The 14,173-nt window shown below is 36.3% G+C and overlaps 2 protein-coding genes and 1 non-coding gene across 4 annotated transcripts in view; 2 read left to right on the forward strand and 1 right to left on the reverse strand.

Moving 5' to 3' along the window:
• GRAMD1C (GRAM domain containing 1C) overlaps positions 1-14,173 on the forward strand; it is an 87,686-nt gene that overhangs the window by 12,090 nt on the left and 61,423 nt on the right. For both annotated transcript variants that reach the window (XM_049105180.1, XM_049105181.1), the window contains exon 3: positions 7,737-7,821. In XM_049105180.1, the coding sequence (XP_048961137.1) occupies positions 7,737-7,821 (85 nt within the window). The remainder of the gene's footprint in view (positions 1-7,736; positions 7,822-14,173) is intronic.
• Positions 10,052-10,150, forward strand: LOC112641761 (small nucleolar RNA SNORD16). Its single transcript, XR_003124825.1, has one exon. It is a non-coding gene; the product is annotated as a small nucleolar RNA SNORD16 (small nucleolar RNA).
• LOC112678191 (40S ribosomal protein S3a-like) lies at positions 12,134-13,032 on the reverse strand. Its single transcript, XM_049105187.1, has one exon. The coding sequence runs from the start codon at positions 13,015-13,017 to the stop codon at positions 12,223-12,225; it is 795 nt and encodes a 264-aa protein (XP_048961144.1). The 5' UTR covers positions 13,018-13,032; the 3' UTR covers positions 12,134-12,222.

The following is a 14,173-nucleotide window of genomic DNA, read 5'->3' on the forward strand; positions in this document are numbered from 1 at the left end:
GACATTCTTAAAAACACCATGCAGATTTGGAAAACAATCAGATACAACTTCTAGAAATGGAAAATACAGTCATTGAAATAATAATTTAAACATTCAAAGGACATAGCTAAAGAGGAAATAGCTAAAGAGAAAATCAGTGAACTGATACATGAGGAAATTATTACATTGTACCACTGAGAGATACAGAAAAATTTGAAAGAGAATGGCTTAAGAGATAAGGAGAAAATTAGAGAAGTCCAATATGAATCTAAATAGAAGTTTCAGAAGATCAACATAAAGGCAATATTCAAAAGGAATATGCCTGAAAATTTTCTACTCTTGATGAAAGACCAGAATCAAAAAGTGCAGTGAGTCTCTCACAGGATAAATGAAAAGAATACTGAACAGAGACATTAGTATCAAACAAGTGGCGAAGGCAGATATACATGAATTAAGATAGGAATAGCTTTCTTTAAAAAGTTTATTTATTTTTTTAGTCATTTCTACACCCAGCAAGGGCCTTGAACTCATGACCCTGAGATCAGTAGTTACATGCCGTTCTGACTGAGCCAGCCAGGCACCCCAACAATAGTCTTAATAATTCATTTGAGAGTCTTCTAGGCACCAGGCTGTTCTAAGTGTCTCTGCCAGTAGAGCTGATTGGAAGATGAGTAGATACACATAAACAAATGTGTAATATATGTTTTTGTTTGAAGTTTTTATTTAAATTCTAGTTAACATATAGTATTGTTTTCGGGGTAATTTAGTGATTCATCATGTACATAGAATATCATCACAAGTGCCCTCCTTAATATCCATCATCCACTTAGCCATCCCCTGCCCACCTCCCCTCCAGCAACCCTCAGTTTGTTCTCTATAGTTAATAGTCTCTTACGGGGGGATCCCTGGGTGCCACAGCGGTTTAGCGCCTGCCTTTGGCCCAGGGCGCAATCCTGGAGACCCGGGATGGATCCTGGAGACGTCGGGCTCCCTGCAGGGAGCCTGCTTCTCCCTCTGCCTATGTCTCTGCCTCTCTCTCTCTCTCTCTGTCACTATCATGAATAAATAAATAAAAATCTTTAAAAAAAAACTCTCTTACGGTTTGCCTGCCCCTCTTCTCTCTTTTTGCAAATGTGTGATATGTCAGGTAGTGACAGAAGGCAAAGAGGACTGTAAGGTTTAGAGAATCACATGGAAGGGAGTAGCATTTTCAGTTAGGAGGGTCTGGAAAAGCTGCTCTGAGGAAGTGCCATTTGAAAGAGCGGGACAAAAAGAACCCAGATGAATCATGTGAGGAAGAGAAAAGGGAAATGGTATACTGGGGAAAGGCAAGAGGCAGGAATAAGACTGGCTTGTTTGACAGCTTACTGATGGGGTCAGATGTGATGAGTGAGGAAGAAGAAAAAGGTCAAGGATAATAATTCCTCAGTTTCTGATCAGTGCAGATAGGTGCGTGGAAGCATCACTTAGGAGAAGAGAAAAACAGCTGGGAGAAGTAGCTTTGGGGCTTGAGGAAATCAAGTTGGAGATGCATATTTGATATACAAGTAGAAAAGAGTAGTAGGCTGTTGGATTTATGACTTGAATCTCAGGAAAGAGATTGAAGCGGGAAGTAAATTTGGGAGACTTTGAGTATGGATGCTATTTAAAGACCGATTTATAAAGATTAGATGAGATCACCTAGGGAAAAATATGGATAAATAAAAAAAGTGGACTCTCCAATGTTTAGAACCTCTCTTTAATGTTTAGGTGGTGGAGAAAGAACTAGCAAAAGAAATGGATTTGGTTAATGAGATAAAATCTTAGGAAGTGTGGCATCCTCAAAGGCAAATGATGGAAGTCTTTTAAGGACAGAATGATCTATTGTGATTAAGTAAAGTAAGGTGAGGCCTAAAAATTGACTACTGGATTTGGAAAGTAGAGGTTGCTAGTGATATTAAAAAGTAGTTTGGGGCACCTGGGCGGCTCAGTCAGTTAAGCATCTGCCTTTGGCTCAGGTCATGATCTCCAGGTCCTGGGATTCCCTGTTCAGCAGGGGGTCTGCTTCTCTCCGTCCCTCTGTCCCTCCCCTCCAGCTCATGCATGCATGCGCCCTCTCTCTCTCTCTCTCTTTCAAATAAATAAAATCTTTAAAATTTCTCATTGTCCTAGATAATTGAAAGAATATACTTAGGATGGAGTCTTAATTAATATCCCAATAACACATTACTATTTCAATTATTTTCCATATTCTCTGTCATTTATTAAATATGTTAACCTACGTTTCCCAACAATGAGAAATTTTAAAGAGCACATAGAAACCATATCTCAAGTAATACAAAAATTCTAGCTCAGCATTCTTTATCTACCTTTCCAAAAAACCTTTTATTATATATGAGACATGAAGTTAAAAGCCATGGCATTGATCCTATGAGCCATACTAAGAGTGAGTTTCTATTACACTAGTCACATTTTGCTCAATAATTAAATAATTTTACTTTTGTTATTTCTCTGGTGATGATGTTATTAATGTAGAGTAGTAAAATTGCCTAAAGATAGTCGGTTGGAGGGAGAACAAAGAAGAATATGAAGATACAAATGGCCAACAGATGCATGAAAACATGCTCGGTGTCACAAGGTATCAGGGAAATACAAATCAAAATCACAATGAGTTATGACCTTGCACTGGCTAAAATTAACAACTCAGGAAACAACAGATGTTGACAAGGATGTGGAGAAAGGGCTAACCCTCTTACACTGTTGCTGGGAATGCAAACCTGTGCAGCCATTCTGGAAAACAGTATGGAGGTTCCTCAAAAAGTTAAAAATAGAACTACCTTATGACCCGGTGATTGTACTTGTAGGGATTTACCCCAAAGATACAAATGTACTGACCCAAAGGGGCACTTGCACCCCAATGTTTATCGCAGCAATGTCCACAATAGCCAAACTATGGGAAGAGCCGGATGTCCATCGACAGATGAATGGATAAAGAAGATTTGGTATATATACACAATGGACTACTACTCAGCCATCAAGAAATGAAATCTTGCCATTTGCAATGATGTGGATAGAACTAGAGGGTATTATACTACGTGAAATAAGTCAATCAGACAAAGACAATTATCGTATCTCACTCATATCTGGAATTTAAAAAACAAAACAGGATCATAGGGGAAGGGAGGGAAAAATAAAACAAAACGAAATCAGAGAGGGAGACAAACCATAGACACTCTTAATCATAGGAAACAAACTGAAGGTTCCTGGAGGGGAAGGGAGTAGGGATGGGGTAACTGGGGTGGTGAACATTAAAGAGGGCATAATGTAATGAGCACTGGGTGTTATATAAGAATCAATGACCTCTACCTCTGAAATTAATAATACATCTATGTTAATTGAATTTAAATAAAAATATTTTTAAAAAGAATATGGAGAATGACCTCTGAATCCGCTTTAAAAGCTCTTTAGACATTGCCACCTCTTACAAAGAATTAACACATTTCTTCTAACCCTACAAACTTTCTCCTTCTTTTATTTTTTTTTACTTTTAGTTTGAGATAATTTTATATTCACATGCAGTTGTAAGAAATGATACAGATAACCTGTATCCTTTAAACAATTTTCCCCCAATGATAATGTGTTGCAAAAGTATATACAATATCGCATTGATACACATTGATCTCACATTGACACAGAACATTTTCATTATAGCAAGAATCCTCTTTATAGACATAGCTTTTTTTTATAGTGTCCCCTCTCCCTACTCAACCCTTGTCAACCACTAATCTATTGTCCATTTTTATAATTATGTCATTTCATTTTTTTAACCAATTTCTATTTATTTATTTATTTGTTTGTTTGTTTGTTTGTTTTTATTGGAGTTCAGTTTGCCAACATATAACACCCAGTGCTCATCCCACCAAGTGCCCCCCTCAGTGCCCGTCACCCAGTCACCCCAACCCCCCACCCACCTCCCCTTCCACTACCCCTTGTTCGTTTCCCAGAATTAGGAGTCTCTCATGTTTTGCCACCCTCACTGATATTTTCACTCATTTTCTCTCCTTTTCCCTTTATTCCCTTTCATTAATTTAATTATGTCATTTCAAGTATATTATGTAAATAGTATCATACAGTAGTGACCTTTTCCATTTTTACTCATAATTCCCTGGAGATCCATCTGTTTTGTTTTGTGTACCAAGAGTTCATTCCTTTTTAAAGTTTATGTTTGTATGAATATGTGTGTGTGTGTGTGTGTGTATATGAACGTATGTACGTATGTGTAGAAATACATATATATGTACATATATATGTGTGTTTTATTTTTTATTTTTAAAGATTTTGTTTGTTTATTCATGAGAGACACAAAGAGTCAGAGTTATGGCAGAGGGAAAAGCAGGCTCCCTGTGGGGAGCCTGATGCATGGGACTCTATCCTAGGACCCTGGTATCATGACCTGAGCCAAAGGCAAGATGCTCAGCCACTGAGCCACCCAGGTGCCCTATATGTATGTTTTAAAGTAGTCTCTGTACCCAGTATGAGGCTCAAACTCATGACCCAGAGATCAAGAGTCTCACCCTCTTCCAGCTGAGCCAGCCAGTGCCCGAGTTCATTCCATTTTAATGCTGAGTAGTAGTCCCTGGTATGGATGTACCACAGTTTTAACCATATACCCAATGAAGACTATCTGGGCTATCTCCAGTTGGGGGCTATGATGAATAAAACGGCTATAGATATTCTTGTACAGGTTTTTGTGTGAATATGTTTTCCTCACTTAGGGGTATGTGTCCAGGAATGCAATTGCTGCATCATTAATAGTTGCATATTTAGTTTTAAGAAATTGCCAATATGTTTTCCAGAGTGGCTTTACCATTTTATGTTCCGACCACAATGTATCCAGTTTCTCCATATTCTTGCCTTCTTGCTGAGTGTTTTTATCATGAAAGGAGCCCTTCCGTGTAAATTTTGGAATCATCTTGTGTCAGATATTTTTTAGGATTTTTTTAGGATACCATTTTAATTCTTTTTGATATTTCCATTCTGGGTGCTCTTCATTTCTTCTTGTGATTTTGAATAACCATGCTGTCACATTTCTTTGCAGCCTGACGGATTCTTTTTGCAATTCTTTAAAGTAGGTTTGCTGTTTCCATTGTTTAGGAGGAGAAGTCCGCCATTAATTGTACTGTTTTTTTTAAGATTTTTAAAAATTTATTTATTAATGAGAGAGAGAGAGAGAGAGAGAGAGAGTCATAGAGAGAGAGAGAGAGAGGCAGAGACACAGGCAGAGGGAGAAGCAGGCTCCATGCAGGGAGCCCGACGTGGGACTCGGTCCTGGGACTCCAGGATCACGCCCTGGGCTAAAGGCCGTGCTAAACTGCTGAGCCACCCGAGCTGCCCCAATCATACTGGTTTTTACCTGTATGTGTGAGTCATTTTTCTCCTGCTGTTTCCATGTTCTCCCTTGTCTTTCAAAAGTTTAACTATGATATAAGTTTTTAAATTTTTTAAAATTTTTAATTAAATTTTTTTTTCAATTTTAATCTACTTTATATATGTGTTTTAAGATTTATTTATTTGCTTTAGAGAGAGAGAGCACTCACATGAGTTGTGTAGGGACACAGGGAGAGGGGGAGAATCTCAAGCAGACTCCCTGCTGAGCGCAGAGCCCAAAGCCTGGCTCTGTCTTGTGACCCTGAGATCATGACCTGAACTGATATCAGGAGTTGGGCACTTAACTGAGTCAGCCAGGTATCCCAGAATCTCTTTTCTTTATCCTACTTAGTTAATTGAGCTTCTTCAATTTATCAATTAATGTTTTTCCTCAGGTTTTGAAAGTTTTAACTGTTGCTTCTTCACATGTTTTTCTGGGGATGCCCGGGTGGGTCAGTGGTTGGGCCTCTGCCTTTGGCTCAGGTTGTGATCCCAGGGTCCTGGGATCGAGTCTTGCATCAGGCTACTCGCAGGGAGCCTGCTTCCCCCTCTGCCTATGTCTCTGCCTCTCTGTGTCTCTCATGAATAAATAGATAAAATCTTTAAAACAAAACAAAACAAATGTTTTTCTTCTTCCTTTTTCCCTTTTACTCTCGTACATTTATTTTGAATCACTTAATGTTATCTCACAGGTCTCTGAGTCTGTTCATTTTCTATAGTCTTTTTCATTTCTATTCAAATTGGATAATTTCTGCTAATCTATCTTTAAGTTCACTGATTCTTTCCCTTCCATATTGAATTTTTTTGTTCCTCTGGTGAATTTTTTGTTTCAGTGAATGTAGTTTTCAACTCCAGAATGTTCTGTTTTTCTTAAAAGAATTTTATTTATTTTTTCTTAAAAGAATTTAAAAAATATATTTGTTGAGATTCTCTACTTGTTGAATCATTGTCATATTTTCCTTTATTTTTTTTTAAGATTTTATTTATTTATTTGAGAGCGAGTGAGAGAGACATCATGAGTGGGAAGGGCAGAGGGAGAGAAAGAATCCCAAGCAGACTCTATGCTGAGTGTGGAGCCCAACTTGGGGCTTGATCCCAAGAGTCTGAGATCACAACCTGAACTGAAACCAAGAGTCGGATGCTTAACTGACTGTGCCATTCAGATGCCCCTTCCTTCAGTTCTTTAAGCATGGTTCTCTTTAGTTGTCCGAACATATTTATAGTAACTACTTTGATGTTTTTGTCTGCTAAATCTAGTGTCTGAGGACCCTGACTCTGTTGCCTGCTTTTCTCTTCAGTATAAGTCACATTTTTCTATTTCTTTGCATTTTTCTTAATTTTTATTAAAAATTATACAATTTAGATGATGTAGCAATTGTGGATTCTGATCACATCCTCTCTACCCCTAAAGCTTGTCATCAGTGGCTTTTGTTTGTTTAGTAACTTGCCTAGAGTAAATCTGTGAAATCTATTTCTTCTGTTTCTGCTCACCTTATTGTTGTTGTTTTTATTTTTAAGGCTGACTGCCCAGTGGCTACCCCATATGTCAGCCAGTGATTGGTCAGAAATTGTGCTCAAATGCATAGAGCCAGTAATATTTTTCCCTTTTGCTGAGAGATCTGTGTATAGGTTGGGGAATGTATTCAATGATCAGGATGTTTTCAAGTTTGTCTCAATTTTTGTTTTCTTGAGACTTATTATGTCTCTAGCCAGGAATGGTAGATAGTTTGGAAACTGTCTAGTCTCGACTACACCTGCATGCAGCTTCTCTTTAGCTGGGAATACAGGGGAAGTTTATCAAGCCCGTTTATGGCTGTCTCTCCTCCAAGATCTCTTTGTTAGGTCCCCTGCTGATCTGCTAGGATGCTTGTTTCTTGCCCCAATTGATATTGCAACCTCACACTCTCGTGGATAGCTTCATAATTTTTCCCTCTTCCTTCTGGGCATAGCTTTTCTGCTCTCCACTCTGAATCAACTCATCCATCTCTTTCAGCATCCCCTAAGTTCAGTAGATTTTCATGAACAAATACTTCTTAGTTTATTGTATGGCTTTGGTCAATTTCCAGTAATTTGAGATGGATGTTTTTGACAGTTTTTTTCCAGTTGTATGTTTGCTTTTGCAGAGAAAATTTGCCAAACTCCTTACTCCAACATGCAGGGAGCTTCCTTTGCTTCATGTGGTGTTTTTTGAAATGTTTATATGTGGTTTTTCATATAAAAACATATGAAATATTGCATAAAAGCATGTTGTTTTACAGCCCATTTTAAATTTATTTTCTAAGATCCTACATTTCAGTTAATCTAATGAAGATTATAATAAAGTGGAAATTTAATCTTATTTATTATTGCAGATTTCAAGTTCCACCTATAAATACAGGAATGAGGAATACAAAAGACAGTTCACACATTTACCTGATACAGAGAAGCTGATAGCAGGTAAAAAAGTTGTAAAAAACCATTTTACTACTTCATTATCAAAATAGAACTGATGAGTGACAACATTTTTAGAAAATTTAAGCCTTTATGCTAGACAGAAGATATTTTTCAAGATAAGCAGCATGTTATATTCATAATTAGACAATGTAAAACTAAGTTGTAATTTAGAGAGGAGTGATTTCTGACATAAAAATATTAAGTACTAGCTAAGAAAATAGAACTAAAAGTTATCGTCATACTTTCTTCTCATGGTTATTTCATATGGTTTTGTAGGAGAAATTTAAATTTGATGTTCAATATATATTACCTTTCCCAATATATATTACCTTGTACTCCTCAACAGATTATAGAGCAATTTTATAAAATTTTCTAGGGCTCTATTATTTTTGTATAATCTTTCATTTCTTTAAAAGTTTATTTATTTTTCAGTAATCTCTGTACCCATTGTGGGGCTTGAAATCATGACCTTGAGATCAAAAGTCACGTGTTCTTCCAACTGAGCCAGCCAGGTGCCCCTTGTTTAATTTTTCAGATAGATTTTGTTTTAAATGGACTTTTAGAGGAAAAATCTAGCCATTTTTTCTTATAAAAGTACTTAGTTTTTGATATAAGCTTAATACAGATTCTGTATAATCAAAAAATAGAACTAGGTTTTAATTTTAGTATATATTTCACTTAAACTATGTATTCATAGAAATTTCTGATTTCTGGTATTGTTGGGCAATATTCAATGCAGTGTAACTGAATTTCTAGATAGTTAAGCTTAGTACCTAAATATCATTATAATGAATTAAAACAACTTCTAAGAACATTTGAAAGTAATGCATTCTCATGACAAAATATTCAAATGCTGTATAAGGGTATATAATGAGAAGTGAGATCACTGCAACATTCATCCTGGACTATATAACCACTTTGAGTAATTTCCTGTGTATATTTCCAGAAGTTTTCTTGTAGGTATTTCAAAAGGCATATTTAAATATTCTTGACATAATTTTTAAAAAGATTTTATGTATTTGAGAGAGAGTAGAAGCGGGGGGAAGGGGGAAAGAGAGGGAGAAGCCAACTCCACACTGAGCAGGGACCCCAATGTGGCGGCTCAATTCCAGGACCCCTGGGATCATGACCTGAGCCGAAGGCAGACTGAGCCACCTGGGCAACTCCCTAAGAGCGTTTAAATGGGAACATATTATGCTTACTCTTTGAACCTGTTTTTAGCTCCTTTTATTGGCATCACTTAAGGATCCACTTCATTCTTTTAATGCCTACCTGGTATTCAATTAAATGAACTTTGTACCGTAATTTATTTAACAAATCCTTTTTGATGGACATTTTGATTGCTTCTTGTCTTTTACTATTTCTGCTAATGTTACATTGAAGCTTTTACATTTTTTTTGACACATATGTACACGCATATTGTGGGATAAATTTTATGAAGTGGAATTGTGGCAAAAAGGTAATGAATATTTAAAAAATTTATTGTTGCCAAGTTACCCTCCAAAAAAGGCTACACCAATTTGCATTTTCATTAACAGTGTATGTAAATACCTGTTTTGCCACACCTCGAAGTTTTGAGTAAAATTTGTTTGATAGAAATGGTACTTAATATTGTTTAAATATGCATTTCTTTAATTATAAAGGAGGTTGAACATCTATTCATATGTTTATAAACCTTTTGTATTTCTTTTCCTGTGAATATTTCTCTTCATAAACTGCCCATTTTTCTGGTGGTTGTTTGTCTTTAATTTGTAGTAGCTTGCTGGGCATTTAAAAATTAGATCTTTGTCATGTGTGTTGCAAATGTTTGCTAGTTTGTCAGTTGAAGTCAAATACTTATCATGGAAACCTTTATAAAATTTATTATACTTGTCACTGCCATCTTGAAAGAATTTAATCTGATGATAGTGATATATACTCATTATACAACATTAAAGCTATACAGAAAAATATAAAGAAAACAATTGAAAATTATTGATAATCCTAATACTTTGTTGGTTAATATTGTTTGGATAGCTTTCTAGGTGTTTTTCAGTATGTAAATTTGATTTCAAAAATTTACATTTTGCAGTTTTCTCTCACTGATAACAATAAACCTGTTCATTGTATGAAAATATAGACTTCTACAAAGTAGAAAACTAAAACCACGTATAATTGTACCAAGCTACAGAGAGAAAATAGTTGATTATCCCATTTGATTAAAAAAAAACACTTCAGAATAAAATTATTCTTTTGCAATGATGTTGTAATTTGCGTCTTACTCTCTTCTCAGCGACAGTTGCCTGCTGTCAATAAGCTGGTTCAGAAGGGTGATGAAAATTCTTACTGAGAAAAAAAAAAAAAAAAAAAAAAAGAAAAAAATAGAATAAAAGTATTCTTAAAAGCCAACAGTGAGAACACAAACAACCCACCTTAAAAAAATGGGTAGGCACTTTACAAAGATATATATGGATGGCAAATAAGCATATAAAAAATGCTCAGCATCAATTATTACAGGGAAATGCACATTAAAAGTCAGGTAAGCTACATGCCGATGAGAATTGCTAAAATTAAAAACAATAACAAAACTGACAACACCAAATGATGATGAGGATGCAAAGCTACAGGACTCTCATACATTAGTGGTAGAAATGCAAACTGGGGCAGCTGCTTTGGATGGCAAGTTGGCAGTTTCTTGTAACGTTAAACATACGCTTAATCATATGACCTACAAATCCTAGTTATTTTTTCAAGTGAACTTTAAACTTATGTTCACAAAAGTCCTGTACATGAATGTTCATAGCATATTAACATTGGGAATTAATTAACAATTGGGAACAATTGGGAATAACCAAGATGCCATTCAACTGGTGAATGAATAAACAAACTGTGGTACATCTATATAATGATATACTATTTAGCAATAAAAAGGAGCAAGCTATTAATATGCACAGCAGCATGATGAATCTTCAATACATTTTTCTAAGTGAAAAAAGTAAAACTCAAGGGTTACATATTTTATGATCCCATTTATATGACATCTGGAAAATGCAAATATATAAGGATGAAAAACAGATCTGTGGGTACTAGGAGGGGAGAGTGATTTCACAAAGGAATTTTTACAGTGATGGAATGGTTCTATATGATATGATACTGGGGTGGTGGTTACATAATTGCATGTTAAACCTTTACAGAGGTAACTTTATTGTATAAAAATTAAATCAACCAGGATATTAAGAGATCCCGGGTTGAAATGCCATTGGCAAAAAAGGAATCTAACTCTATTATAAATGAGTGACATAATTGTACTCAAGGTGGGTTAGCATATATATATCCATTCCCTACTTCTCTCTGTTGCTAGGGCCTAGAAACAGCAATACCCCAGTAAGCAGTGAGCATGTCTAGGACCCAGATTGTGGTCTCTAACTGCCATTCCCCAATAAAAGATACGAGAGCTCCTTGAAGAAATGGTCCGTTCTGGGGCTGGGACAGTGAAAATACAAATAATTAACTGTGGAGTATCTTATAGTCTTACTATAGTGCCAGAAAGTAAGGAAGTGCTTAAAAAAAAAAAAAAAAAAAGGAGCCAACTTGAAAGAAATCCCAATGGTCAAAGACAGAATAATTTGAGCAATAAAATGAATAATTGTAATACTGGATTATAATTTGAAGAATAAAATAAATATCCATTACTCTATATTGATATAAATGCTTAAATAATTAAATGCATGGGGGAGAAGACACAAATTTTCCTCCACTAGTATTCCCAGGTAATTTATGTGCACATTAAAGTTTGAGAAGCTTTGATCTAGGGTAACACTGAAGTGCCATACCTAATGGTGAAAGCTTACTAGGTTCTTATTCTCTGTACATATAATAATGATGATGAAGAGGATCTCTAAAAAGTTTTAACCAATCCTCATGTATTTATGCAACTGATTTCACCAATGTGACCTCATGTGTAGCATCCAATATGCTGATAATAAACAGGCCACTAGTTTCGCTAATGAAAACCCTTTTTTAATGTGTCTATGCTAATTAGCCAAACATTTGTTGTTGAACAGTAATAAAGGTAGCAGAAGGGTTTATAGTAGCTAGCCCCTGAAGGAGTGTAGTACTAATTGAATTGTTAGCTGACCTATCCCAAGTGTGAATCCCTGATTAGGACAACTATCTGTAGAATATTTCGGAACATCTGCTTTACCTGGAGTTCACATTTTTTACTCCTAATATTCATTTGTGCCTTCTTTTTTTCTTGCTTAAACTTGGCCAAAGAAAATGTTATGTTGGGGAAATATAATTAAAAAGAAAATATCCAGAAAACTTCTCCACAAAGGTAGAAAAGAAAGAAAACAGTTTTATTATTATTATTATTATTTTAAACATCACAAATGTTTTTATTGGTCACCATTAAATGTCTGAATTTTAAACAGATTCTTGGACTGGTGGTTCATATCCATCAGCTCGTTCAACTTTAGCACCGGTCTCATCCCCCGTAGCTTTTCCAGAACTACTACCTTCACCATGAAGCTCCATGAGTTTTCCCAATTCAAACTTGGGCTTCTTCAGCATTTTTACTTTTCTAACAAAAACATCATGGAGTGGATAAATAGACTGACAAGCTTTTTTTATATCTTTTCCGATGCTGTCTGGAATCAATTTATTGACCACTTCTTTCAAGTCATTTGTTTGCACCTCTCGGGTCATGATTTCCATCATCTTTTTCCAGATTTGGCGGACCTGTCGGTGCTGAGCGTAAGAGGTCTTCCGAATCTGATTATTGCGTTTTTTAGTAAAACCAACACAAAATAGACGAAGCAAATAACCATCGGTAGTCTTTACATCAACATGAGCTTCAATCATGGTCTGCCATTTTTTGACCATGGAGCACATTTTGTCACGGGTAAGATCCATGCCATGGAAATTAGTCAGGCAGTTTTTGCCCTGCACATCCTCAGTGATTAGCTTGAATTTCCTAAATGCAACTTCATCATTCTGCAGATCAGCAAGGCTAACTTCAAAAACGCGACCCTTGAGACCATCAGACGCAATTTTGGTTCCTTGAGTTCTTGTGACTAGTGTTTTTCCAATATTTCTTATATTGAACGTAGCTGACGCTTTCACATCATACCAATCTTTCTTAGAAAATGGATCAACCACTTTCTTCTTGGCTCCCTTTCTGCCGCCTTTCATAAGGCGCTTGTTCTTGCCGACCACCATGGCGCTGCTGCCCAGTTTTATTATTGAATAAGCATTCAACTGGAATGGGATGTGCATCACAGGTAATCTGTAATAGAGATAGTGAAGAGGGACGCCTGGGTGGCTTAGCAGTTGAGTGTCTGCCTTCAGCTCAGGGTGTGATCCTGGAGTCCCTGAATCGAGTCCCACATCGGGCTCCCTGCATGGAGCCTGCTTCTCCCTCTGCCTGTGTCTCTACTGTTTTTTCTCTCTCTCTTTCTCTCTCTCTCTCTCTCTCTCTCTCTGTGTTTCTCATGAATAAATAAATAAATAAAACAAACAAACAAACAAAAAGAGATTGTGAAGATAGAAAGAAATCTCACCCTTTTATATAATCAAGCAGATACAACCCTTTACACATGTCCTAAAGATAAATGATAACTAGTCCTCAAGTAAGAGGACTTGATAGTACTATTTGTCATACACACACAGTTCACCATAAATTTACCTGATAATTGGGGCTACTGTCTGTGTTAGCTAACTGGCTTTATGCAAAGGAAAAATAAATCCATATCTTTATGACAAGAGTTAGTTTTGTAACTTGGAGCAAGATGCCCACGAAAGTTAAGCTCCTACCCTCTTACAGAAACTGGGAGATAAGGTTGCTATCTCTCTTGATGTTTACATTTCAGAGATAGGGCTACTTGGTCCTTGAGAAAACATTCCTGGGTTGTAAAGCTGGCACGGAGGCTTATTTTGCTTTTAAAAAGATTCACATATATCTTAAAGGAGCAAGAAAGAACTTACAAATTTTCTAAAGAAAATGGTCAATGAGAAGTGAGGGGGGAGTGTTTTTCCCATTTTGCACCAAGGAAAATAAATTTTTTTCTTTTTCAATTTGTATTTACCTCTACAGTTGTCTCAGGTAAAAAGCAAACAAAATAACACAAAAAATGTAAATTATAAAAATGGAGAATGGTTGGGGCACCTAGGTGGCTCAGTCAGTGGGGTGTCTGACTCTTGATTTTGGCTTCGGTCATGGTCCCTGGGTTGTGGGTTGGAGCCCTGCATTGGGCTCCACACTGGGTATGGAGCCTGCTTGGGATGCTTTCTATCCTTTTCCTTCTGCCCCTCCCTGCTCGCTCTGTCTCTAAAAAAATAGAAAAATAAAAGAATAAAGATAATGGTTTCTTTTATA

This window comes from Canis lupus, chromosome 33, assembly GCF_003254725.2.
Source record: "Canis lupus dingo isolate Sandy chromosome 33, ASM325472v2, whole genome shotgun sequence".
Lineage (NCBI taxonomy): Eukaryota > Metazoa > Chordata > Mammalia > Carnivora > Canidae > Canis > Canis lupus.

Excerpts from the sequence above, each read along its gene's own strand:
- LOC112678191 (XM_049105187.1), bottom strand. The coding sequence starts at position 13,017 with ATGGTGGTCGGCAAGAACAAGCGCCTTATGAAAGGCGGCAGAAAGGGA.